This window comes from Petromyzon marinus, chromosome 5 (genome assembly GCF_048934315.1).
Source record: "Petromyzon marinus isolate PM22_M1 ecotype Great Lakes invasive population chromosome 5, UKy_Petmar_22M1.pri1.0, whole genome shotgun sequence".
Taxonomy (NCBI): domain Eukaryota; kingdom Metazoa; phylum Chordata; class Hyperoartia; order Petromyzontiformes; family Petromyzontidae; genus Petromyzon; species Petromyzon marinus.
Genome location: NC_133671.1, coordinates 9,362,331 through 9,390,294, shown reverse-complemented (window position 1 = coordinate 9,390,294; position 27,964 = coordinate 9,362,331). Strand labels below are relative to the sequence as shown.

Below are 27,964 nucleotides of genomic sequence, written 5' to 3'. Positions count from 1 at the left end.
CCACGTGGCCGCATTACGAGACGTGCAAGCCGTAGTCACAATGTCAATGAGAGTCGTGCATTATTGACAATGTGGAAACTTGGGAGTTTCAGATGGAATATCCGCGTATGAATATGCAGATAGTCCCACGCGTGTACGGTGAGGGGGTGGTGGTGGGTGGTTTGTCGTTGTTGTTGGTTAATCCACCGCTTACGGATGAACGTTAAGTCACTGGGGTTGTGACCATACTTCACCACGTTTGGTCGTCGGCGGGGGTTGATGAACGCGTTGGCGGGACGCGCTAAAGAGGGGTGGGCCTCAACACGTGGGCTTCGGATATCATCACTTCGCCACTGATGACAGCCGTGGCCGACCAGTACCAATTGGAACCTACGCGACCGGGTCTACCGCTCTGCGTTTGGAAGTCTCTGCGGAATGTTTGTGATGTTGTATAAAAATAAAACATTTTTAAAATAAAAACATTTCGGGGTGCGTTTTCCTTATCCGCTGCCGTCACGACCCACTTAGCGAGGCTCTCATCCAGCAGTGGATCGACCACGGCTGAGGTCGGAACGTCTTTGAAGACGACGACGACGATGATGAGAGGTACGGTAATTGATGAGAGGTAAATCGATTCACGCCGCAATAATTCGCCACCGGCGCAGAATCGATCGCGGCAGCGTTGTGCTGCCCGTCACGTAGCAGTGCAGCGTAATCAACATAATTTATGCAGCGCGTCACTGCCTCGAGCGTCACGCGCGCGACCGTACAAGGCGAATTATTGACGTATCGTAATGTCTGACACAAAAGCCCCCAGTCTTTTTAAGACCTCATTAACATAAGGCTGTCCTAAAAAGGAGCGAACGGCGTAATTTTATTCACCACGCACGGACGGCTTCGGACCAATCAGATTTGCAGCGGTGGAATGCCCATATAAGGAATGCAGGTGTTTGCCCTTTTCATTAACATAATTTATCCGCATGTATTATGCGGGCGCGTCCTTATTGGGTGTGAGCGGTGGGCGTGACTCGTTAACCCCCCTGCAAATATAAGGGCTCGCTCTTCGGCTTCCAGACGTCGCCAGATTCGTCCAGCTCCGTTCAGGCAACTCTCTCGTCCGCAATCCGCTGACATCCGCTCCACAATGGTGAACATCGGCATCAATGGGTGAGTTCAATGAACGCACGAGCAACCCCCGTTTCGTAATCTGCCCGATCGATTATTTTTGCTCGCCAGATGGTGGTGAATTAGATGACGGTAATTCGAGAAGGCGTCCCGAGAAGCGACCTTGGAATGCCCGGAAGGTCGCCTTTGGCAGGGGCGAGGAATTTAGCAACGTCTGTGTTTTTGTTATCTCAAAGTTGCCAACAACCCAATTAATGTTGTCAAATATTAATATCAACTGCTGTGATTATTACAGTTATGTAATTAGCACTCTTTACGTGCAGTATCTAATATATGTTTGGACATTTATATATATTTTTCAGCCTTTTGTCTTGTATGCCATGAATGAATTTTAGAGGCTGCATTTTTACCATATTTGTAAGTAGCAGTGCATTAATTTAATGTCAAAATATAAAAAAAATGCATCACCAGAGGTGTCATCGTGACGTAGAAGTATTTGGAAAAACAAAAAAAATAATTATGCTGTAATGTTTGTAAAATGAGGCCACGGCCTCGGAACATGCATCATTTTACTGCCAACATTGTACTCTACTTCAATGGTGCCAACCACCCACATTCGCTAGCAAACCCGGACTGAGCAGCGTGCCGAGGTTTAGTGGAATAAGCAGCCCCACGGCGCACCCAGGCAGTCGCGGTGGGGAGGTTCCGCTGTCATCCAGCAGTGGATCGACACCAAAGCGGGCTGCTGTGCGTGTAAAACACGCGGTGATTTCGACGTGAAAACGTGGCACGGCCGTGACACGAGGGGGGGGGGGGCCCTTAGGCACTGTAGAACATTTGCAACGGTGACTCATCGATTCGTAGCCGGAATTCTGGGTCAATTCTCCTCGCGCCATCGCCGCACGTTCGCGATGCAAGTGACGCACTCGTGATGCGGATGATGGCGGGGGCAGGCAGGCCCTCGTCATCATCCAGCAGTGGATTGAGGGAGAGGGCTGTGAATATAATGATGTGAAAGCGTGGTGTGCTCGCTGCACTGGTTAAAAAAAAAAATTTGTTAATGACTCACTGATGGTGACTGGGTCGTTTCTATATCCCTCCACTGCTTATCTGCAGTGACGCACGTTCTATTGGTTTTGGGGGGACGGGCAGACGTGGGAGGGGGTTGCGGCAATTGGAAATAAGTCGTGAACCCCCCCCCACCACTACAAAAAAAATTCCACGAGTTTTAATATATTCGTGCCCCTTTGTGGGTGGGGTGGGGTTTTCAGCGCACGAATTTGTGAAAATTCCGTTCTTTAAGATGTATATATTTGTTTTTCTTTGCAACTGCCAACAGTAATTCCACATTTGTCTGCCATTGCAACCTACGCCACCATTTCAAATTTTTAATTGCGCGAACCGGTTGAAGGAAGTGGTAAAGCTGTGAGTATCCGTCAACCCCAGTTGTGGTATGAGAAAGGGTAACACCTGATCTCTTTAAAAGCAAAATCCTTCCCGAAAGAGATGGAGAAATTAAATCGGCTCGTAGGCAGATGCGAGATGGATTGTTATACATTGCAGGATGTTGAAATGGTGATTGCTTGGCGAGGCCTCATTCAGCAGTTGATTGACCATGGCTGATGCTCAAACCTTACATTTTAGTACAGCAAACTGAGGGAGGGTGCTGGTTCAACCCGAAACCCAGCTGACATTTGCAGCTGGGGAGAGTTAGGCGTCATGCTGAATTGGGGTAACATTTTTTTTTGCCGTAATGCCAAGCAAGAAAGCAAAACGAATGAATGAAAAGAGCTTGAGGAAGAAAGGGCCAATCGGGGACGCTGCGCGGACGTGCACGGAAAATACCATTGTGGCGGGGTGGGTGGTGGCGGAGGAGTGACATTTCGTTGGGCGGGAGTCTTACGGCGTGACGCTAATGCAGGGGGCCACACTCCCCTTCATTCGGATTGGCTCTACGGCAAGGGGCCTCCCTCTACAGCATCCCCATCACATCCTCATTCTGCAGAGACGCGCGTTACCAGGTGACGTCACTTGCTCGCCCCTCATTGGGTGGATGTTGGTTGCGAGGGCGATGCTGTTGCTGTGCGGAGAGAATTCTGCACCTTCAGTCTACCACCACCCCCTCGCTGAATACAATCGCCAACCTTCTAGCACCGCCACGACAGCCACCACCGCCCCCTCGGTAGATTCTCAAATGTCACCAAGGGGCCCCCACCACTCGATTCCAATTGGCCGAGCGGCACAATTACTCCCAGCATGCACGCAGTGTGAAATTTAGCAATTGACAATGAGTGCAGCTCGTTTTCCCCCCTGTCACTTATTATGTTGACCTTGGCGCTTGTTATTTTGTTGTTTAAACTGCATATTTCTCTTTTCTGGGTTGTGCAAACAGTTTTGGTGGTCGATTTAAACCAGCTGTGTGCAACACGGTAACCAACAACAACAAGGACAGCGCCAACAAGTGAAAACGATTAACGTGTTTGCTGTCTGGTTATCGTGTAACGGGGATTATGTGCACACGCTTGCAACACGATCGAACGCACAGAGGACTCTGTACCGTGACCCCGATGTGGCCATCGCAGTCCCATCTATCAGTCGCAGCTTCAAAAGGCCTCATTGACTCAAAATGTTTCCACTGTAATTCTGCTGCATTCCCTGCAAAACCACTCAAGGTGACCTCTCCATTCTCGGCCCTCCCTCTCCATTAACTCCTCTGTCTGCCCTTGCAGTCTGGGGTAAGAACACTGTAAAGGGCCTGCCCCCTCCCACCCTCTCAACGGCAACCACAAACCTCCTACCTGTGCACCGTGGGGGGATTATGTAGACAATGGCTCTTTTTGTGTCATTGTTGAAGCGTGGTCTGATGTGCCTTCATTTTGCTGCATTGCCCAGAACCGTTGGCAACAATTACAACCAATGGAACAAAAAAATCTCACCAGATTCACGCGAACAATGTCTTCCCGCAGTGCTGCGGTATTGTCCGGTGCACTTTCAGTTCAACTGTTTTAGCGTAGACACTCAATTCGGCAATAATGAGAGAAATTCGTTTGCCTTGCCCAGAAAAGCTTTAAATTTAAACACTTTTGGTTTGTGTATTCAGGAGAGATTCTGCATTTGGATCATTTTACAAATGGCTTTTGTGTTTTTTTAATTACACAGCACACCTAAGCATGACCTTTGTCAAGGCGTGGATCCGGAGCAACAAATAGATTTGCAGACTTTTTTGCTTAACCGATTTGAGATGGTGGTGAAAGAAGACTTGGAAACACAATCGCCCACTTCACTCTCCCATAAACAGTCTTGCATTGATGTAATGCATGTACAACAGGGGCTGATGGTATCGTGAACTGGTGGATGCGTAACAGTAATTACGTAATATTCGGCATAAAGTTATATCATTTATATTCGGCTAATGTGTATCCCATTCCAATAGAGCTGTGCACATGGAATTAATAAAAGCAGCAGAACATTGTCATGTCAGGGAACAGACCAATTAGATGACTCCACAGAATTTGCTTCTGGGATTGCAACAATTGTAAACTCTCATTCAGCACTGGATGGCACTCATTTGTACTATGGTACAGCGATTTGCCAAATGGCAATCATTAAATTATGTACATTTAACCAAATTTTAAGCACTCGTGTTTTTTAAAGAATTGTGAATAAATTTTATCCACTCTCCCTACCCTTGTCAACTTCGTTTAATCGAGAGTTGTCAGAAAACCTGGATTCTAACTGATTACTCAGCGGGTCCTGGCCCAGTATTTGGGATACACTAATCTCACAGTGATACTCAGCCCCAGGGCTCAAATCCAGGATATGGACAGTGCCGGCGCTTTGCTCTGACGTGGACATAAGCCCCTCTGATCCTCCCCAGCCACCTAGTTTTATTTCACACGGGACACATTTTTTTCCTGTCCACGAAATGGCGGTGGCGCAGTGCTGCAGCCCAAGAGCCGTGACGTCTTTTCTTTCCATGATGAAATATTCAGGAGCTGCTGCATAGATTTAACTATTGTCCTGAATCACCCTCGGGTTTTGCATCTTTCTTGGCTCTCGGTGGACAAATGGAAGCACTCAATGGATTTTCTTCCCCCTTTGCCCTGATTGGAGTCTGAGCAGCTCATTTAATGGTTGGGTTTGCAGCAGCAGTGGTGACCGCCAGCTTTGAGCACGACTGAGCAAACACATTCACGTCAGATGTTCCAAAGGTTCATCAGTGCAGCCCTTTTTACGCCTGTGGCTTTTACGAGACTTGGTGCTGGCTTGCTGTCAAATATAGCGTTTCTGCTAGGGTTGCGGCCATGTGAAAAATAATTTCCCCAACAGCCCCGCCTGTACCATGGTGGTTGCATGTGCATATATACTGTACACACGCAGATGGGGGGTGGGCTTTGTCTAATTTCTGTCTTGTTTGAACGTCCCACTCCCTGGGAGACAAATTATGGTTATTGTTCATTTGTAAATGTTCAACCTGAGATTTCAGCAATGTAAAGACTGTTAGGGTAACCATGTCCTATGCGTGAAACCAATTATCACCACCGTTACAATTGTTGTGCTAAAATAGAAATATTTAGTTTTTCATCTTGTAATTGTAAGAATACACGCTTTTGTTTTAAATACCACATTTTCAGCCTTCTCGTCTTTTTGTAGAAGATTTCTCAAATTTACACCATCACTCACTGTCACCAGTCAAATGCATGGAAAGGCTGGTTGACACCTTTTGGATAGAAACACATCGGTCACAATTGGAAGGTTCCAAGTTTTAAAATCACAATTGGGGTCAACTCTGCAAAAAAGGCCATCACTGTTAACCGTGGCAGTACTCGAACCACTATACCACCTGCTCCCCTCCCAATATGCTAGTGGTGTGGGTTTAAGTTGCAGGGTCATGGCAGTAAATCATCCACTTGTGGTCCAAATTGCAGATTAATCTATGTAAGCAGCAGTAGTTCATTAAACGAGGTAGCCTTGGTCCGGGTTTGAATAGGGTGTCACCAGCAAGCGCCAGCTTTATCTCCCAAATGCCTTTTGCGAACCTCTGATGTTTTGCACAAAACAACACTGTTTTTGACTTCACACTTAAAGCAAAGTTACCAAATGACCCGGTTCAGCCAGAACAGTCCGGGTATTGGAATGACATGTCCCAAAGCATTTGTAAAACATTGGATCCTATTTAGGTTAAATATTTCGAGTTTCACTTGTGATGCATGCAAAAGGTGGGCTTCCTGAGTCCAGGGTGTAGGGCTGGCAGAGGAATTGGTGGGGCTAATGGCAGCGTGAGACCCAATTCCTCCCTGTGTGGGTGTGGCTGTATAAGAAGTGAACCGGGCTGATGGAGGGAAAGGCTTCCAGCTCATGTGTCCCACGTTGAGCCTGCCAGAAACTGTCGCGTTACTCATCGGCAAGGTGTGTAACCAACCATGTGACAAAGGCACCATTGGGCACCATTGGGTGCCTTTGCCATGGGTAATAAAGCTTTGGACTAATACTGCACCTTGCACCAGACACTGCCTGTTTTTTTTATAAAGCGCGTTCGTGCGCAAAGTTGTGGGCGTAGATATGAAGCCTAGGCGCTGTAACAGAACACTCGTGTGTACCTGAGCTGCTTTCACCTCTACACGCCAGCTGGATTTTTCTGGAGGCAGGCCAGTTGGCGTTCCTATGGTGAGCTGAACCGACCGTGTCTGGGCAGGCACAACCGACAATTCCCAAGCCGCCGACACGGGTTCTCATGGGTACGCAGCTGCGCGGCAGAAACTCTGGGAGAGACGTGCTGCAAAAAGCAAACTACAAACGAACCTTAGCCCACAGCTCCGATTGCAAAGACCGCGCCTACCACGCCCTCATGCACTGTGGTGAAAAAATGTCTGGGTCGTTCTGGTGCAATACTAGCACTGCCGAGTTCAGAATGGAAATGTATAATTTTGTGACATTACTAATTGGATTTATCAGTGGACATTGTGCTTTGTTAGAATCTTGGCTGGCACGGGCTGAGATTGTGGATTCAAGCCCAGGGGTTGGTTACATAAAACAACTTGCTGAAAATTGTGCTACGGTTTTCCATCTACTATACATCGAAACCAAAAGAGATTTCAGACCTGACGATTTTTTTTTAAAACAACTGTCACGGACATTTGCAGTCTGTTGCACACAGACATTTGCAGTCTGTTGCACAGCAGACAACCTCAAACCGCTACGACAGTGCAAACACAAGCTCGTTCATGCGAATGCATGTTACAATTCACCCCCCTAGTTATTTGATCACTTGCCACGATTCAAGTTTGCAATTCTATTCTTCTGAAGTTTTTGCCATCGTTTTATATTTTGGATACAGTGAAATTGTCTGGTATTTTTTTAGATTATTGCTGTTCGCTCTATCACCCAGGCAGCTAGCTGCATTTTGGATGGTAGTTTTCACGTTTTTTTTATACTTTTCTCTCCAAACGATCTCAATGCACGTGCATCATTAGTATAGGAATCGATAATACTGGTAGGAACGAAGTTGTAAACTGAGTGTACCAGCCTACAATAGATTAATGTGTCCGTCCGTCCGTCCCCTTTCAATAATTTAACGAAGTGAAATATCGTGCTGTTGGGTGTAAAATCAGCAATAGACAGCGCAGAGACTTGTCCTACCAGCCCACCCTGCAGGGACCTGTTAATATTGAACATTCCTGCGTGTGACTGGTGGCCGTCATCCATCGCGCATTGCGGTAAGAAAAGCCAAACGGGATGCCCCAGAGATGCTGTTGGGGATACGGGCATCCAGTGTGGTTTCGATGCACAATCTAGTGGAAAGCAAAAAGCGGTTGGGGCAGAGATTGCACTGCACACGTACTCGTCCCAACATGCCTATGTCTTGAGGTAGCCAGGGGGCACAGAGCTGAAAGTGCGTTGAGCTTGGGATAAAATCTGAGTTGTAGCCATTGGTGATCGCACCAGGTTCTCAAGGGTAACGAGTTGGTGGTTTCAGCCCAGTAACCATGGCAGCACGGAAATCCTCGTATAAAATTTAGTTTTTAACTTAACAATGCTTGTATCTTGAAAAAAAAAATCTGCTTGACGTGTGATGAGCAGGGCATTTACAAATGTGGTCGTTGTTGCAGAGAAGCAGTCGTGTAACGCCTTCCATTCAGGGCCATTCACACCATTTCTTGTGAAATCTCCAAATATACCCCTTCTCTTGTGACAACAGAATTTCACTTTCTCATTTAAATACAATTGAGAGAAATGCAAACAACCTTGATGGCAAGTTTAAGTTCTCAGCCCAAGCCTATCCTTGGAAAAGTCTACTTAAAAATATATATAATGAATGTCGGAAAATGCTTCCTACAGTAACATGCGCCAACTCTCCACAACTTCCTTTATTTGTAATGTGGTCTGCGCTTTTGCAGTGTGGTCACGTACGCGTGTTGCATAAGCGCATGCTCTGTCACTGTGTGTTACTCTGACGCCTATAGCAGTAACTAGGTCTTTCTCACTGTCTGAACCGCGATGAGCTTCTAGCTACAGGGCGTCCGCTGTCACCGATGCGCGTCAACGACAGCGAACGACATTCAGTTGCCCCCCCCTTGCAAAATCAAATCGGGATCGTTTTTAATGTTCAGCTTGGTGTGCTGTATAAATAAATCATTTGTGCGGGCCTTTGGCAATCCACGACTGGATGAAGGCCTGTCGGTGCAGTGTCAGTCATTGGGGTTAATTGACTTTCACCACGCTTGATCAGTGCAGGTTGTTGTTGGAAGGGCCACACTACAGGTTCAGATATCACTCGCCACTGCCGTTGGCCATGGCCAATATAAAAATTTCAGGTCGCTCTGTTCATAGCGTAGTATGCTAACCACTGCGGTACTGCTCCCACCCCTCTATATAAAAAAAAGTTTGAAAAATGTGATGGGTAATAAAAGTAGTCTTTACACTTTAGATCATGCATCCGCTGGAGCACAATCGTGCGAGGTAATCATTGCCTGAAATCTAGAAAGATAAATGCCTGCACAACTGCTATGGTTGAGCCATTAGCCACTCGAAGCCGGACTAAGATATTTGGTGAGCGTAAAATGCCCAATGCTCTGGAGCCAAACTGAAGCAGCTCCTCAAAATGTAATAATGGTAGAATTTATTCGTACTTGTGCTGAAATATTCAGCTCTTGAAGAGGTGAAACCCCAAGGTGTCATGGACAAATCCAGGACAGAGGTGTTGGCTCTTGTGTTCTAATGTACGATTTATTTCTGCGTGTGTGTGTGCCTGTGTGTGTTTGGCCATGTCACAGGTTTGGCCGTATTGGCCGTCTGGTGGCTCGTGCTGCCGTGCAAAAGGAAGACATTAATGTGGTGGCCATCAACGACCCCTTCATTGACCTGGAGTACATGGTGAGTTCCTTCATCTTACTAGCAACTACACAGGCAAAATCAGAATCCCCTATGTAGCCTTGAACAAATTGCTGGGGAAAGTGCTGTTTTGAGCAGCTGGAATGGTGCACAAGGGGATGTGGTGTGTACGGAATCGCCCCCTGACCACCTTTGTCTCCCCATTGCTCATAATTTACACATTGTCCCAGATGCTCATTATCAGGTGCAGTCCTACCTAGGGGGAGGCACATGAACAGTGTAGATATTGCTCCCCCCACTATATTAGCCTTGGCCAGGAATCGAAGCCCGGTTGCTGTGTTTGTAATGCAGCTTTGCTAACCTTTTGCACCACGACAAAAGAAATAGACAAAGATCCCCTATATAGCCATAACAGAGTGTTAGTGCAAGGGGTGCTAGCGAGCACCTATTGCACCAATACTTCCACCCAACCACATACACACTCACGCACAATACCATTTATAATCCAGAATCCAAAATTACCAGCTCTGTTAAACACACACGTGAACTCGGCCCAGCAAAGCCTCGCTGTTTTATTCTTAGTGATGCTCAAATAATGACCGATTTTAATGTACTCGGTTTGTGTAGTCATTGGCAATCAGGCTGAAGAAGCCATCAACTTGCTAAACTTGAGAAATATTTGGTTTGATGGCTGGCTGGACCAGAGTATTTTTTTCAACCAGCTCTCCATACAGTGCTGGCTATATTCTGACGAGGCTGTTCTGGTCCCATGGAGAGCTATGAAGAAAACAAGAGATGAGAGATTCTTCACTTTTGCATGAAATTCCTGTTTGAGTACGGCTGCACCAACATTTTTATTTTAAGCCACAATTGCTGCTGGTGTATTTGCACATAAGCAGATGGCACATATACATAACATCAATACACACAGCCCGGCTGTTTATTTTGTTACTGATCGTTCTGGGCAGGGAGCAGTGGGGCTTTTGATCAAGAAGGGAGGCTGCTATTTTAAGGGAATGTGTGACCTCTCAAGTGACCTCTGCACTCATTGGCTGTGGGTAGGGCTGATTATATTGACATCTGATGACACTCACCTGTGTTTTAAATAACCCTGGTGCGGGTTGTGGTCGGCATTGATCAAGACCGAGCAGGGTGAGACTGGCCACGGTTTGATGCCGAATTTATGATAATATTTATTCTGTCTGTTTGTTTTGATAGACAGTGGTTTGTGCATTTCGGTGCTCCCGGAAAATCGGGGGCAATCCCCGGCCATGGCTAACATTGGTGGCAAGCGTTATCTGAACTTGCCGTTACCCTCGCCTAGGTTGATTCTGACCTTAATTATTCCAAGTATGTGGCGCTGCGTAAAAACGTCAGTACAGGGGTGACCAAGGGCAGATCGGTGTGGTGCTGGCATTTTAAAAAAGCAACAGACTAATTGTATTTAAATTTTGCAAGCCATTCCATGGCACTTGTGGCGTCTTGTTCCACCAGAATGTGTGTGTGTATTGGGTAGCCATTGGTGATGTGCCTGATTTTTCACCTAACCGCATTCTGAGTTTGAGTCCTTAGATCTTGCATTTGTGGAGGAAATATCCACACCTTCCTGGACATGGTGTTTGGACATTGTTCAGTGATTCACTGTCATCGGTGCAAAGAGAAACTAGGCCTTTCCTTTCTTCGTTGGGTTTTCAATAATGCCAGCATTAATTTGGTGCTCACTAACAGCATCATTTCCCTGTGTGCGCCCACACTGTATATGCAGTGGTGGGGTGGTTATCGAGCGCACCGCACTACAAAGCCTGCCACATGGGCTTTAAGTCCTGGTGTTGACTTGCCATCAGTCCTGGCAAATTGGCATGTGAACCCAGCCAGAGCCCCCTCTCCAAGGTCGACGCAGGCTACGAAAAATAAATGGCACTGCTGTGACGAAAACCATCCCTGGGGGGGCCAAGTCGGGGATAAATATGAAACCGTAAATGTTAATCTGGAGAAAGTAACTCTTCTTGTTGTCCACAAGGGTTGGGCTGTAGAGTCCATTTCACGGTGCCTATCCCCATGGTTCTGCCACACACCCATGCACCCTCCTACGCCTCGCGCGCCTCTCGCGCTGTGGTTTCGTCTTCCGGTTAAACAAACCGGTTGGGTCGGTTCTACAGTGAAAGCCGTTGGCAACGTTAGTTCAGATAATGCTTCCTGTGTTGCACTGCCCTCCAGAGCCCATCGCCTCAGTGCGCATGTGACTGGGTGTGTTTATTGTTTCAATAAAATCCATTTTGTTTCATCAGGCGATAAAGGTGGGGGAAACCCCGTCGAGATTAAAATATACAACAGTTCTGCTGTGGTTTTTTTTTTCACCTGAAGACGATTGCTTGTGTTGCGATCGAAACGTCGTGATTTTAAAAATATTTTTTTCTATCTACGTGACTTTACCGAAAGACCCAAAGGGTATGAAAATGTGGTCTCTTTTTTTTCCCTCGAGGGTGACCTGGATTAAACATTTTAAGAGTTGAGGGGTGGTCTTCATCCAGCTATTTCTAACGTGTGTCCAGAGTAAAGCGTATGTGTGTTTATGTAGGTGAATGCGAGCTGGTGGCTTGGAGCCAGGCAGAAGCATGTGGTATCTGAATAAAAGCATGCAAGGTTAATTGCTATGAAGAATAGAATTGTGACAATTCATGATACCTGGGCTGGAGGTGGGGTCGGTGAATTCTTACGTTGGATGGGTGTGCGTTTTCTAGGTCTACATGTTCAAGTATGACTCTACCCATGGACGATTCAAGGGAGACGTGAAGGTTGAGGATGGGAAGCTGTTGATCAATGGACATGCCGTTTCCGTCTACTCGGAGTAAGTGACATGCACTTCCATATAAGATGAAAGATAATGTGGTATGAACCACGACTGCGCAACACACATGGGTGCAGCATATCAGAGGCAATCATGGCAGCATTCAACCTTGCACACATACACACTTGCCTAGGTGGATATTCTGACTATGGAATACATTGCATGGTGATAACTGCGTTTACAGTAGTGCACAAATGACAAAAACACAACACGTTCATCAATAACACTTCCTTAAAAACTAAAAGAAATAAAATGGACTTAAAATACATTGTATCGGTATATACGTTCCATATTGTTGTAACATTCTGACATTCCCCTAATGGACATCTGTGAAAAATAACTATAGCTCATCGGATTCCTCCAGTATAAACAACCATTCTGATATTAAGGCAGTGTTATTGTCAAACATGAGGTTTTTTATACTATAGAGTACACATTCACACCAGGCATGTCCAAAATCCTGTATTTAATATAAATCGTAGCACATATGCAGTGGCATATGCCTGCACAATACTTGCCTACACACCACCTTACGATGCAGCATACGCGCAAAGCGGTTGTAGGGAGGACTGCGAAGTGGTTGGCAAACTGCTACAAATCCACGGATAGCATCGGTGAGGAGTGATATTTCAACTGGTCCTGGGACCCCTCATTCACCCACCCGCACTAATCCGTATATGTGTCATTCAATGACTGACACTGCATGAAGAGGCCTTCATCCAGCAGTGGATTGACCAAGGGCTATACATTTTTATTATTGTTGTGCACACCGATACAATATATTCACCGATACAAAATATTCAATACACTTGTGGTATAAAGATGATTAGTTGAACACGGTATGGATCAAACGAAACAAAAAACCACGGTCTGTAGCAATAAGAGTGACACGGAGGTGATAGATTGCCATGGAGCGAGTAACTGGAGTGATTAAGTGAGCTGGATTACTGATTACCCTAAATGTTTTGCATTTAATTTAATGCAGGGAGTGAGGAACTGGTGCTGTGCCCCAGATATAACAGGATTCCCCCGATGTGTGCTTTGTTGAGTAGTAATAATTGTTTACAATTAAAGACAGCTTTGGCACACAAAATAAAACGGTCTTCAATGCCTCCTTAACCAAAATGGTAAAAGGGCCATCCCAGGACCAGTCGGAAGAGGTTTTGTGCCATACAAGTGCCTTGAGAGGCATGGAGCAGTAGAAGCAAGGGAAGATTGTGGGAGGTGGACAAGGAGGTGTGTGCTAATGGTGATCGTGTGTGTGTGTGCAGGCGTGACCCCGCCAACATCCCATGGGGTAAGCATGGTGCCGATTACGTGGTGGAGTCCACCGGTGTGTTCACCACCATCGATAAGGCCTCTGTAAGTATGCTCTCTGGCACATTCTTGCATTCTCGCACATGCGCGTGTAGCGTGGTTCGTGGGGGGGGGGGTGGTGGCAGGGTTTCCGTCCGCTCGTTGACCCCCGTTTTTCCATTCCCGTGCTGCTCAGTTGCACCTGAAGGGCGGTGCAAAGCACGTCATCATCTCGGCCCCGTCTGCGGATGCGCCAATGTTCGTGATGGGAGTAAACCACGAGAAGTACGACCCCTCGCTGAAGGTGGTCAGGTACGGAGCACGCACCTGCGTTGGCTATTGCTACCGAAACGACAAGAGCCGCCACTCCACTCGGTGGCGGTGATGTTGCTACGCTACTTGTGTGGGGCTGTGCACCATTGTGACGTTATGTTAAGTGTGGAAGGCTCTGCTGCAGGAGGTCATCGAATAGGTCCAGGAATTTTCACACCCCAGCACACGCACACTGTCTGGCACTTGTGTACTCCCATTTACCCTGTACACACACACACACATTTGCATTGATGCGATGCGCGTAACGCGCTAACACCCACACAATTGTGCACACGTTCTTCATAAAGCTCGCATGCGCACACCCTTATTTTTGCACTCCATTGGGACATGCTCGCACGCTTAGAAACATTCGCACTCGCAAATACAAATTATACCCGCAATCGCGCACGGTTACATGCAATATCTCGCCACCTAATGTGGTTGCAGAGCTCCTGTCTTGCAAGCTTGTCTTGTGCATTCATTTTTTTTTTACTGACGGCTCTCCTCTGCTCATTTTGCGTCTCCAGCAACGCGTCGTGCACTACCAACTGCCTGGCTCCTCTGGCCAAGGTCATCAACGACAACTTCGGCATCGTGGAGGGGCTCATGGTAAACATGGGCACACACCCACTCGACGGAGAAACCTGCATATATACGGAGCGTACGCATGCTTACTCAGCCGGGAAATGCGCACACAGAAATCGAGCATTTAAAAGGTAATCGATTCACAGTTTTTGGTCTATTAATATATTGAATAGACCAACGGTCCCAGCCCTTACAGCAAGGCTTCAGGGAGTTCTCTCTCTCTCTGCGTGCGTGCAGACCACGGTGCACTCGTACACGGCAACGCAGAAGACTGTGGACGGGCCTTCTGCAAAGTTGTGGCGTGACGGCCGCGGGGCTTCTCAGAACATCATCCCGGCCTCGACTGGCGCTGCCAAGGCCGTGGGGATGGTCATCCCCGAGCTCAACGGGTACATGAATACACGGGGTTGAGATGCATGAGTAACATGAGGGCAAATGGGTGTGAAAGCTTTGGGGATATCGCAGAAGGCATGGTTATAATAATTTATGTAATGTGGTATGAGCCATGACAGGGTGAAGATTATGGGAGGAAATGGTCGGTGAAAGAGGGGTTAGGGTAAGGCAAGTAAGGAGATAAGTGGACACAAAGGGAGCCAAAGGATTGAACGGGGATGCCAGAGGATACAAGAAACTCAGCGTGAACAAGGATGCATTGTGGGGGAGAGGGGGGGTAATGGCAAAATGTTGAAATGCATGAACGCGTAGAGCGTGAAGGTGGATGCGTGGAGTGGAATGGGGTTGTGCAGGAGACAAATGGGGGGGGGGTGGTAGAGATGGAACAGGGCGATTTTATAAGGATGCTGTAGACGAAAAAAGAAATGCAAATGTACCGGGATTAACTGGGAGGCACAGTGATGCGCGAGCATTTACATCGACACTTTGGGGAGATGCTTGGGTACAAACACATGTGCACAGGGATGCATTGGAATTTAACAGCCTATCTAAATGGAGAGGCACAAGGGATGCATGGCGCAGAACTGATATGAACGGAGGCAGGACCGGGAATGCAAAACGGTGGTGTGTTGACGCACAAGAATGCTCCGCTTTCTCAGCTTGTGTTTGAACGCCGGGTTAACTCCACACGTGTGCCCATGTTTCCGCAGAAAGCTGACCGGCATGGCGTTCCGCGTGCCGACTCCCAACGTCTCGGTGGTCGACCTCACGTGCCGTCTGGCCAAGCCGGTAACGAGAGACATTCGCATGCACGCACCCCCGCTCAATAATTGCTTTTTGGATTACAACTTGGGCAGGGCTGGGGGCGGGGGGTGGTTTGTTGGTATCGCGAGGGGCGTTCGTTTCGTTAAAGTTGGAGTAAGGTGGGGTCAGCAGGGTATTTGGGAATTACCAGGGACAATTCCTAATTATGCTGATGAAATTACATGACATGACAAGGGGGGGTTAATTCTGTCTTGTGGAATGTGTTTTTTGGTTATGGAACACCTGTGTGTGTGTGTGCGCATGCAAATTTGTGTGTGCTTGTGTATTTACATGTTGTACATGTTATGTGTCCGTGCGCAAGTGTTAAATTCTGGACCACTGGGTCCTCCCCTGATCCGACTCGACCTTAAACGAGTGGCTGGTGCAATTTGTAAACATCTGCACTGGGGAGATGGTGACTGGGTTTGGCGGAGCACCACCCCCTGATGTGCCACTTCAGCCTCCTTCATAGAGGCTCATGAACAAAGCTTGCCTCAACAGTTTGTTAATGGATGTTTGTTCTTGTTCATCAGGCCTCGTATGATGAAATCAAGGCCAAGGTTCGCGAGGCATCCAAGGGTGACCTGAAGGGAATCCTGGGATACACCGAGGATTTGGTGAGCACAACGAGCCAATACTACCATGACCCACCACCTCCAACCACCACCGCTCGCATCACCATCCACGGTCACCACTAACATGGGTGTGCTTGACCGTAGGTCGTGTCCACCGACTTCAATGGCGACACCCACTCGTCCATCTTCGACGCACAAGCTGGCATCGCTCTCAACAAGCAGTTCGTCAAACTCATTTCCTGGTCAGTTGCTCCACCACTTTCCTCACAACCCACACACGGAGGCAAAGTATCCATTTAACATGGCACAATTCCTTGCTTTTTAAATGGTTTGTTTTTCTCACATTTAACCCCAATGTGCTAACTGGTGAAATGAGATTAACCCTTCGGATGTCTTGCAGAATAGTGTATAACAACCTTCATGTTTTAGAGGACCCATAAAAGCATATATCGCAGAACCACTTCTGAGAATCCTCTAGTCTACATCATATGAGGAAGCACATTTGGCACCCACCATGCCACAGAAAGTGGTACAGGTGCATCTCGATAAACGAGCGAAAGTTCGTTCTGCGAAAATTGCTTTAAGCTAAAACTCGTTAAACTTATAGATCATAATTTTGCCATTGACTCCCAGCCCCAAACGTTTCCACTCTGAAACAACTTTTTAAATGTGAGATACAAATTCGAATTTTAAAATAAAATAATAAAACATCAGTCGATGTTAGTGGAGGGAACAGCAGAGGCCATGAAGGACCGCTGGTTCAAATATCGATCACCACTGATGTTAGCCGTGGCTGGGAATCGAACCAGGGTTGCCGGATTCACTACAAGACATATATCGGTCGGTCTCCACTCAATATGCGAACATTTTGCCTGTTTTCCGAACAAATTGGTCTCCATTCTAATTTCTCGTTGTAGCAAAGTCTCGTAGAGACACGCCTGTATCAGTTTCAATCCACCAGATGAATTATGTTGATGGTCTCGGTCAACCACCGACTGCCATTTGAACTCTTACCCTTAGAAGTGCGGGTCATGCATTCTACCTCGGCATCGCTCTGCCGTATATGAACTTTACACATTGTTGAATAACGTTTTGAGTGTCCAGTTATCACAGTTAATGTCACTGATGCTTTTACAGTATCCCACCATCTGGTTTTAGGTCTTCCCCCTGGTCAATATCCTCTGATTAAATGAATCAAGCATGACACAATCAATTTTATTTGGAGCGGTCAATCCTTCCACGTAACTTATTTTATTTTCATGAATCTGAACCTAAACTAAGCTGTTTTTTAATTGACCAGGTAAGGCCCACTGAGCTATATATCTCTTTTTCAGAAGCCACCTGGCCACAAATTATAGCCTTTTGAAGTGGCTTATGTGGAGATGTATAGCAGCCAAATATTATAAACGCATATTTATTCTAGAAAAATCCGTATGACGACGGGGCGTAGAGATCAAACCCACGACCTCCTGTATACCAGGGACAATTGGAGGAACAGCGTGCACTTCTCCAAGTTTACGTATTCTCCACCTCTCCCACCCCTACCTGCACATGCTATCCTCTCGCTCAGGTACGACAATGAGTTTGGCTACAGCACCCGTGTGATCGACCTGATCACATACATGGACTCCTGCAAGTGAAAACGAAGAGCATTTCACAGCAGGCCGCCCTCTCCACCTCCTCCTCGCCTATCGTGCGGCAACAGCCATCTTGTGCCGCCCCCTTACTCTCCCACGACCAACAGTACACGCCAGGGCGGCCGCCGTCTTGATTGTATCGCCATTCCTAACAGCTGATGTTTGTGTGTGCGTGCTGTTTCTCCCCCCTCTACGTAAAGTAGTAAATGTCGCTCGCGTGGGTGATGGTGTCGCGTTGCCCGCGTGCTCCGTCTTCGCGTCTGTGCGTAGTATACCACTGTAAGTGTACTCGGCCTCTCGGGGCCGACTGGACCATCCTTGCCTGCGATGGCGCGAAGTCTTGCATTTCATCCCGATTTCCCCCACCCCCTCGCACTTTCCCCAGCTTCACTTCTTCAGAGTCGAGTGTATACGCTGCAGTTGTGTGATCGGAGCGCGGATGTCGCTCTTGGGTGTGGAAACGTCTGTCTGTGTGCAACAGCTAAAATAAACGTGAACACGTGATGCACGCCCCTCTGCACGTGTCCATTATTATCGCAGCACCGGGTAGTTTTTTTCCAGTCATTTACCCTCTTTTTACCCACTTTTGACTTTGCCATTCGAGTCCTAAAGACGAAGGCCATGATCAAATGTGGGCCACTTTTGTGCAATTGTTACTTGTTGCATCGCAAGACTGAGGGGATGGCGACAGCTTGTTGAGGCTTTCATCCAGTAGTGGATCGATTACTGGAATTGCATTCACTATGGAAAAACTGTCGGGTTATGTATTTAGCTTGGATGGGTTATTAGCAGACATGGGTTGACATCGCTCCTTGCTGTGACAGTTACATTTATATGCTGTATAATTTGGTACAGCAGTGGCATAGGATAATGGAATTCCATCTGGCAAAAGAAAACCATATAATAAACATGTGAATGATTGAGCAAATAAGTGTCCGAGTTGGTAACAATGGTGGACACTGATATGATTTGGGCAACTAAAGCTTTTTCACATCACAACGATGCTGTAAAGAATCCCTAAGTGCATTATGGCGTTTGGTCTGGGGTTGTGATCCTCGGGCAATAATGCTGAACCAGAATAGACCCAGTCTTACCTCAGCTGCCTGTACATTCCATTCACTTGAAGGGGAGAGATGGTCCATAAGAGGTTTTTTTTTTATTAGATCGCGTAAATATATAAATGTGTCGTTAAAACCCGCACCACCCGACACAGCCAACTAGTAAGGGTTGTCACGTAAACAGAACGTGGCCAATTCGTTACTAGTACAGCACACCGGTGTGTTGGAGAGCCAAACCGCAACATTTACAATCCGAGTACTCGGTACTGAAGAGTTCTCTTCAATCCACCAGATGAATTAGAAGAGTGCTCTTCAGTACCAAGTAACCTTGAGGGTTTCTTTGTTGCAAACTCCATTAGAAGAAAAACAGCATACTCATGTGCCTACAGGAACATTTTTAATCATTACAATTTTCCAGGTATGATACAGATTAGGAATGTTAATCACTGACGTGGAAAAGTGATATGCTCAACAACGTGAAATTATGGTTGCTTGGTATCACCGATGCATTAAGAGCAACACTTAGTTCAAGGAATGAATGAAATCTAAGATATTGTCTATTAAAGAAATTAAGTCTACTTGGACAGGACATAACATGGGTCGAAGGGATGATGAACAATGGACACGTGGTGACTGGTAGGCAATAGAACGCTGGTGAGAGTACATGGAGATCAGAGTGGTCCGCTGAGTCCATGTGGAGGAGTGAGATAGATTGTGGTATTTGCAGAATCTTGTGATGGCATAGTGATGCATTTATACAGCAGTGGATAGAGCATGGCTGGTGACTTGGTATATGATTGAGGTTGGGTGTCAAGTTGGCAAAGGGGATTTAACGACGCTGGGGGCAGTGGGGAGGTGTGGCGACGTCTTTAGCATTGACCACGATAATCTCGTCACATTTGAACCTTGTCAACAGTGTCCTCGTAAAATTATATTTACATTTTGTGCAAATTGACAAACGACCGTCATGTTTTGCCAGCTCTTGATGTTGACCAGGGAAATATTTGGTTGGAGCCCCATGGGCTGTAACATCGCAGCCGACAAATATATATTGGCGTCTGATGAGAAGAGTCGTGGTGTGCCGGCCGTCTGTCCGTGCATGCTCGTCTATATTTGTGCACATGTGCATATTATAGTTCTCTACACAGAAAATGTTATTTTTTTATTCTTCTCAATCATTGCCCATTTTTATAGGCAGTAGCTGTGGGAGAAATGTGGTGCCGAGATAAAACTTTATCTTTGTGAGAATGCATATAATAGTTGGCTAGCAGGAAAGTACAGTACTTATGCTGCCTTCTGCTGGTGATTTTCTCGTCGATATGGCCTACGACATGTTCTCTGATCCATGTGCCCTTCTCTGTTTCTCAATGTAATTCAAAGGAAACATCCTTTCATACTCCTTTGCACATTATTCAGTTATAATTTTTACGTTGGAAGAAAAGTGGGCTTGGGCAGCACACATTGCTGGAAGGGATGATGACCAGCGGTCAAGAATAACGACAGTGGCAGCCACAAGGGAGGGGCTGCGCCCCAGCAAACCCTCCATTAAAGAGATGGAGCAGTGAAATCGGCTGCCGTGCAGATGCTAGGTGGATTTTTACATCGCAGCACCGTCAGATGGTGACGGCTTGGTGAGGCCTTCATCCAGCAGTGGATCAATCTTAGCTAATAATGAATACGCAACCAGGGCATTGCCTCTCAAACCAACACTTCACATCCTCCACACCTCATCAGCGTATTTCACTCACGTTTACATGTTGAAATAACATTTCAAAAACTACACGTGTCCATAATTACCTTTACTCCACAGAAGATGAATACAATCATTCGGATCACGTGCTGTGAAACGCAAGCACTACGGCGATGTATACAAAAATATACGTAAATATTTTAAATCTTATCTATATTTAAAGCTTTCGTGACTGCAAGGATCCATACTCTTTGGTTCTATTCGGTAAAGTCACGTAACAAACAAAAAATATTTTTTATTTTTTGTTTGTTACGTGACTTTACCGAAAATAAAAAAATATTTTTTGTTTGTTACGTGACTTTACCGAATAGAACCAAAGAGTATTTTAAATCTTAACTAAAATATCCCAACAGCAACCACTATTGAGTTTCAGCAAAGTGGATTGGAAAGTTATTTTATCAAGCCTGAAGGGTTAGTGGCCCACGATCGAATCACCCGATCTTTTCAGATCTCAAAACCTACGCTGGTGTCAGCCTAGATAGTGCCAAGATGAGTATCCACCAGGCACAAACAGGTCGTCTTCGATGGCTATCGGGCTGTGCTGTGATGGTCAGCAGAGGGCAGTGCAGCAACATTCACCGTTGTAGTATATACGCTTTGGGACTTTCGGTAAAGTCACGTAGATCGAAAAATAATTTAAAAAAAATCACGTGACTTTACCGAAAGACCCAGAGTATGAATTCCTGCAGTCACGAAAGCTTTAAGTTACGGTGTAGTATATGTCTACGCTCCCACATTCTTGCCCTCTGTCTTGACCAACCTGTACTTGGCCATCATGATGAAGTATGACCAATAACCCCTAGTGTGGGTAGGCCATCATCCAGCAGTGGATTGACAAAAAGAGCTGTAGATGTACATGGAGGATGATTGAATTGAACTCTGAGTGGCAGAGGGCACTCGGGGCTTCGGTTGCCCGAGGTCACCGGGGCTGTGCGGTCCCTGGGATGGGAGTGACCCGTGACTGGGCTCCTGCCAGGGGAGTCTTCACGGTGTCAGGCGTGGATGGGAGCTTCGCATCCACAGCGAGAGAGCCGGGCTGGCGCTGCGCCCTCTTCCTCGTCGTGGGCCCAGAGGGGGCTGTGCTGCTGCACTGCGTGGACGCCGTGGACGCCATCGGCAGTGTGGAGGGATTCGCTCGTGGTGGCCCTCTTCCCCCACCTGCCTCCCACCCCTGGGCCAACCCCCTTTGTCGCCTCAAATATGCCCCAATATTTTTCGGCCCCCTAAGCTTTCTGTCACCCCCCAGCTACAACCAGGCCTATCCCAGCCCCTGCTTAATACTCCCTGCCATTCTGTTACTAAGATTACACCACTTTTAATAACCCCATTCTTCATCTCAAACCATTATCTTACATACAATTTTATAATTGTTGTAAAGCGCCTTGGAAAGGGCACTATATAAATCTAGATAACATAAAACATTTTAATTGTAGGGGTCCCCATTGCCTGGGTGACCCGTTTTCTCGAGCTCAGATGATTAGTCGATTACGTTGATTCATCAACAAAAATGTATAATCAAAATCTATTGTTGCGGTTGATTCCTTAGGCCACTTTAAAAACAGCTGGCACCACCACATTCTGTCTCCTGAAGGTGGGAAACCCCCTACAAGCCACAACAAGCGTGACGAGATGGACGATGTCAATGACATGCCAAACCCCACCCATCACCTCGCGTCGAGCGGCACACATTGAGAAATATTGGCCACCTCTGAGGTACAAAAATTCGAAAAATCACAATACCACAAGACGGGATGAGTGAAATATCATTATTAAGCAACTGACAGACGCCAGGGGTTTCAATTACCCAGGAAGACTTACGGGATTCCCAGGACAGTTTCCCTTGAACAAAAGGATGACCTGTGGAAAACCAGGACCAATGGCCAATCTAGTAAAGCAAAGATGTGAGACGTTTTGTTCAGTATTTTTGTCACCATTTAGGCGAGTAATCTAGCTGGTAATCGGATACTTAAAATAATGGAATAGCCTAACTTCAGTGTTATCCGTGACTCGTGATTGTCCCCTTCAAGACTGTGGTGGCAGCGGAGACCAGATGACCTTGGCTGGCCACCCACCATTCAGCAACAGCATCGCTTCAGTGGCAGATTTAAGCTCACTGGGGTCATCCTCCTGTGAGTGCAAAGGACATGGGTGTTCAATTGTCAGATGTCACGCTACTTTCACTTATCAATATACGCGACCGAGGGTTTAAACAAATTATTTTCTTGTAATAGAAGAGCGGTTCGGTGTACAGGCTTCCCTTGCTGTATGCAGGTTTGGTTTATGCAGTTTCTTATTTATATGTGGCTAACCTATTTCGACCCAACAATTTGCTATCTGCAGTTTGAATTCATTCGTATGCGGCGATGCGGTCGGACATGGGGCAACATTGTGTTTACTGTATGCACTACTCGGCAGGCACCTGTATCGTGCGTTTTGGCTTTGTGCACCTTTTTCATGGAACGCATCTACCGCCTAAAGTGAAGGAAACCTGTACTTAATAAATAAAAGCCTGAAACTTTTTTCAGGCATTTTGACGTCGCAAAGCAATCCGCAGATCTGCTCCTGGAGCTCTGTAGTAATCTAGAGTTTAAACGTGTGTTCATCCGTCTCTCCAGAAAAACTGTGAACTTTTAAAATGTATATTTAAAGATAAAGAGATTTTAAATGTAATTTTAAAAAATGTGTTTAAGAGATAACTGTTACAGGATTGTACTACCTTCAAATGCACTTTCAAATTGTATTGATGTTTTAGATTAACTTCACGAATTTACATTCACTGTTTTGTTATTGCTATGAAACTGCAAAAAACTGCATACGATATGTGTGTACACAGCAATACACTTGCAGAAGTCATGGTGCCTTGTTACAAATACTAACGTACCATGATGATGGAAATGCCAATACATTTACAGTGATCATGCTGAAGGTAATGGTGATGATGGTGACAGCGATGATGGTGATGGTAATGATGGCTATGGTGACAATAGTGATGGTAATGATGCTGACAGCGATGACGATGATGGCGGTGATGTTTATGGTTCACTACCTCGCACATCGGTGGGAGCTCAGGCATGTCAGTCCACACTTGGGATCCACACCCAGGCAGCAGCAATTCAAACACAGCCTGCAAATCCCTGCAGGAACAAATATACCCCCCTGTGTATACGTAAACGTCTTCCAGACTGCAGGAACTGCTGTTAACAAGCATATATATTAAGGGGCTCATTGTGCACGTAGTAAAGGCTAGGTACTGGTACCAGTACTATGTATGCCCAGCCACTTTGCATAGGCGCAAGACTACACTGCAGAAGGAACTCATTTTTGACGGAGCTGACCGTGAGTGCCCCGTGCAGGCTACGATACAAGTTGACTATTGGCATCTAGCGGTGGCCAGCTATTAGCTGGCCACCGCTAGATGAAGACCTCCCCATGCTGTCACCATACGTCAGTTCTATTTTGCCACTCTACTCGTACATGAATTGATCTCATTGCTCCATCTGCACAGTAGTTATCTTCTCAGGTGCATGGTCTCCTTTGCTATTGTCACCTGTCTTATCCATCGGTCATCATCCCTTCAAGCTATGTGTAATTGACAAGTCCATATCCTGTATAGATATGGGCTTGTGCACTCAAGTTTTTAGTGTACACTATATTGCCACATACAACATGTCTACAGTTAATCCATCTGGTGGTATGTTTCCTTCTTTAAATGGCTACTTATTCATGTGTGACACCTGGAACACTGACACAATGCACTCAAGGGCACCAACTGCGTATAAAACTAAAGTTAATACTGGTAGGAACCTCCTGGTTACACCAGCCCACCGGGGATTATTGTGTCCGTCCGTCGTGCATCCAAAAATGGGAGGGGTGGGGCTGGGTGGAGAGGGGAGGGTGGGGAGGGGCTGGGTGGGGAGGGTGGGGCTGGATGGGGGGTGGGAGGGATGGGGCTGGGTGGGGAGGGGAGGGTGGGGTGGGGAGGGGAGGGTGGGTGGGGCTGGGTGGGGAGGGGAGGGGCTGGGTGGGGAGGGTGGGGCTTGGTGGGGGGTGGGAGGGGTGGGGCTGGGTAGGGAGGGACTGGTCACCCCGTGGTGCCCTTATAAAACTCAACGTTTCACCTACTCACGCCGGCTTGTGCCCGCCCTCACAGTCGGGCATATTGTGTGGAATACACCACGTGGTGCCGCCGTGTGACCCTGGCCATTGACCGAGCAACCCGACGTTCCTACCAGCTCCCTCCGCAGGAGAATGTGTTCGGTTTACTGTACAGTTCATGAGACACGACAGATGCGGGAGAATGCAGTGGAGGAAGTATGATTTGAACAGCACATCTTCGTCAGTGGTGGTGAAGTATAGTTAGCTCACTGTGCTATGATAATGTACATGCCTTTGCGAATTCACGAACGCATCCCTCCACACGCTATCTTTTTGACCATACTTCCCACATACTCGTCAGAAGCGTGGGCAGTTCCATGGTGGTGGGCAGACACAGCTCGTAATTTATGTTTGTACCGTATGCTGAACATCTTTCGCACCGTACTTATGTAACCGTGGCCGAGAATCCAAAGCAACTTGTCAGATGGCTGGGTTCATACTGCAGTGCGCAAACCATCAACTACACCAGCTTGACACGTAAACTTTCGCGACAAATATTATTCGTAAAAAAACGTTGTTTTTTTGGGTTGAAATGTGTCGGTAGCCCGCCAGCACCCGACAGCCAATTAATAAAGGTTTGTCACGTAAACAAAAACGTGCCAATTAGTTACTAATTCGGACACACCGGTGCGCTGGGGAGTAAACCCACCACCTCTAATTCTAAATACTGTACAGTCAGGCACAATAACAGAGCACTGAACTGTAACATGCTCACCCCGCGCTCTCCCCGTCGCGGCCTACACCTCCCTGCCCGTCCCGTCGCGCCTCGCTCGGTACGGAATCTAGCCGAGGGTCGGTGTCTTCGCGGGACGATGCCGTCAGACTGGAAGCGGCGTTGGCGTTGGCGGCGTTGTTGTCGACGACGTCCCCGAGTCGTGGAGACTTCTCCACCGAGGCTCTGTCGCTGCTGCCGGACGAGTTGTCGCCGTTGCTTTGAACTTTCCGTCGTTTCAGCGTCAACTTTGCCCGCTTGCCGTCCGCCATCCCTGGGCGAGGCTGCCCCCGCGGTCTCCTGCCCCCTTCCTGGTGCTCGCATTTCAGGAATATTTTTTTAAATGTGTTTTTTTGTTAATTCCTGGATTTTCTGTTTTGCACATGCACGTAGTCACTTTAAGATGTTTTTCTTGTTCGTGTTTTTGTTTGTTTGTTGCGGTTGCACTCCGATTCAAGAGCCGAATGGCTCACAGGGGCTATACCTAATAAATAAATTAAACTAAACTGGCGGCGTCCATCGGGAAGGGGATCCCGGTCGGAAATCTCGGCCGGGAATCCTTCAGTGGGGAACGTTAAACACTCTTTAAACTAATGTTGTTATATTTTTTATTTTCTTTAACCGTGTGAAGGCAGTGGGGTAGCAAGTCACCCCCAGGGGGGGTAGCAAGTCACCTCCAGGGGGGGGGGGGTAGCAAGTCACCCCCAGGTGAGGTAGCAAGGCACCCCCAGGGGGGGTAGCAAGTCACCCCCGGGGGGGGGTAGCAAGGCACCCCCAAGGGGGGTAGCAAGTCACCCCCGGGGGGGGGGGTAGCAAGGCACCCCCCTGGGGGGGTGGGTAGCAAGTCACCCCCAGGTGAGGTAGCAAGGTACCCCCGGGGGGGGTAGCAAGGCACCCCTGCCCCCCCCCCCCCCCCCCACCGCTGGCTACCCTATTGAGTGGATCTCACTGAGCTATACCGGCCGGCTCATTCTCAGAAGCGACCTGCCCATCACAAACGATAGCTCAACGCGAAGTGGCTTTTCACCATTCGCGTGTATGGAAACGTCTAGCGGCCAAAGACTCTTAAAACGCACGTTTTGTTGATTCAACAATGTTGGAGGCGTGGGGGGTGGAGGGGGAAAGGCGCCGGACGAGTTGCTGTGGGGGTGGGGAGGGGACCCCCCCCCGGGGAGGGGAGGGAGGGGAGGGAGGGGACCCCCCCCGGGGAGGGGAGGGAGGGGACCCCCCCTGGGGAGGGGACCCCCCCGGTTTGCCCCCCCCCCCCGCTTCGACGTAACGGTGTCCGATGTAAAACTTCCGCTTCAGTTTGGAGGCGTCAGGACGAGCCTGGGGTCTACGCTTGTGTTGCATTATTACACAATGTTATTGTTGTTACACAATGCACCCTTTTATGCGTTGCATTGGGCGACACGTTGGCGAGATGTCAAAGACCCTCGCCTGGTATGCTCAGGAGATCGTGTGGGTTCGAGCCTGACCCTGACGCTAAGGGGCCGTCCATAAATGACGTCATGCGATTTTGAATGATTTTTGACCCCCCCCCCCCCCCGCTAGTCACACGACGTCACAAAAAGTCATACCCCCCCCCTCAAATATGACGTCACAAAGCTCTGCCCCCCCTCCCCCCCCAAAACAAAATAAAACATGCTTCAAATCTTCTTTGGTTCTTTCGGTAAAGTCACGTAGAAGGAGAATAAAATAATAAATTGATAAAATTAAATAACACAAAAAAATTCTCACGACGTTTCGGCCACAACCCAAGCAGCTGTCCTCCAGTCTCGTCCCTTCACCTGATGAAGGCCGCTTGTGTTGTGGCCGAAACGTCGTGAGAATTTTATTGTGTTATTTTATCAATTTATTATTTTATTCTCATTCTACGTGACTTTACCGAAAGAACCAAAGATGAATCCTTGCAGTCACGAAAGCTTTAAATCGAAATTTACGCTTCAAATCGCTTTAAACTATTGTCATTGTAGTGCGTATTTAATGTGGCGCTGCACTCTGATGTTGTAGGAGAAAACATTTATTAAAACGTCTATTTAATTAAGTAGAACGTGTTGTCTATATTTATTTAAAGTTGCGCATTTTGATGTGACGTCACATTTCTCATCCCCCCCGTCACACATCGTCACAAATGTCTGACCCCCCCCCCCCCAGGTGCGTGACGTCATTTATGGACGGCCCCAAACATGTAGAGTATTTGACTGCAATACATTTCCACGTGATAACCCACTTCGTTGTGGCCAGGTCGCTTCTGTAAAAAAGCTCAGTGGGCCTTAATTGGTCAAATGAAAAATAGGTTAACAGTTTAGTTTATACAATGCACATCTATGCATTCCATTACACTTTAATGTTGCACAATGCACACCTATGCATTTCACTGCGCTGTTACACATTAAACCTC

General features: G+C 47.3%; 1 protein-coding gene across 1 annotated transcript; it reads left to right on the top strand.

Moving 5' to 3' along the window:
• The first annotated feature begins 989 nt into the window (after window positions 1-989).
• LOC103091705 (glyceraldehyde-3-phosphate dehydrogenase) lies at window positions 990-18,393 on the top strand. Its single transcript, XM_032946892.2, has 11 exons — window positions 990-1,146; window positions 9,378-9,477; window positions 12,177-12,283; window positions 13,555-13,645; window positions 13,776-13,891; window positions 14,419-14,500; window positions 14,714-14,865; window positions 15,580-15,658; window positions 16,207-16,290; window positions 16,393-16,490; window positions 17,819-18,393. The coding sequence occupies exons 1-11, from the start codon at window positions 1,124-1,126 to the stop codon at window positions 17,886-17,888; spliced, it is 1,002 nt and encodes a 333-aa protein (XP_032802783.1). The 5' UTR covers window positions 990-1,123; the 3' UTR covers window positions 17,889-18,393.
• The last annotated feature ends 9,571 nt before the right edge of the window (window positions 18,394-27,964 follow it).

Coding starts and splice junctions, on each gene's coding strand:
- LOC103091705 (XM_032946892.2), top strand. CDS start 1,124: ATGGTGAACATCGGCATCAATGG. Junction 9,478..12,176: donor TCATTGACCTGGAGTACATG/GTGAGTTCCTTC, acceptor TGCGTTTTCTAG/GTCTACATGTTCAAGTATGA. Junction 15,659..16,206: donor CGTGCCGTCTGGCCAAGCCG/GTAACGAGAGAC, acceptor CTTGTTCATCAG/GCCTCGTATGATGAAATCAA.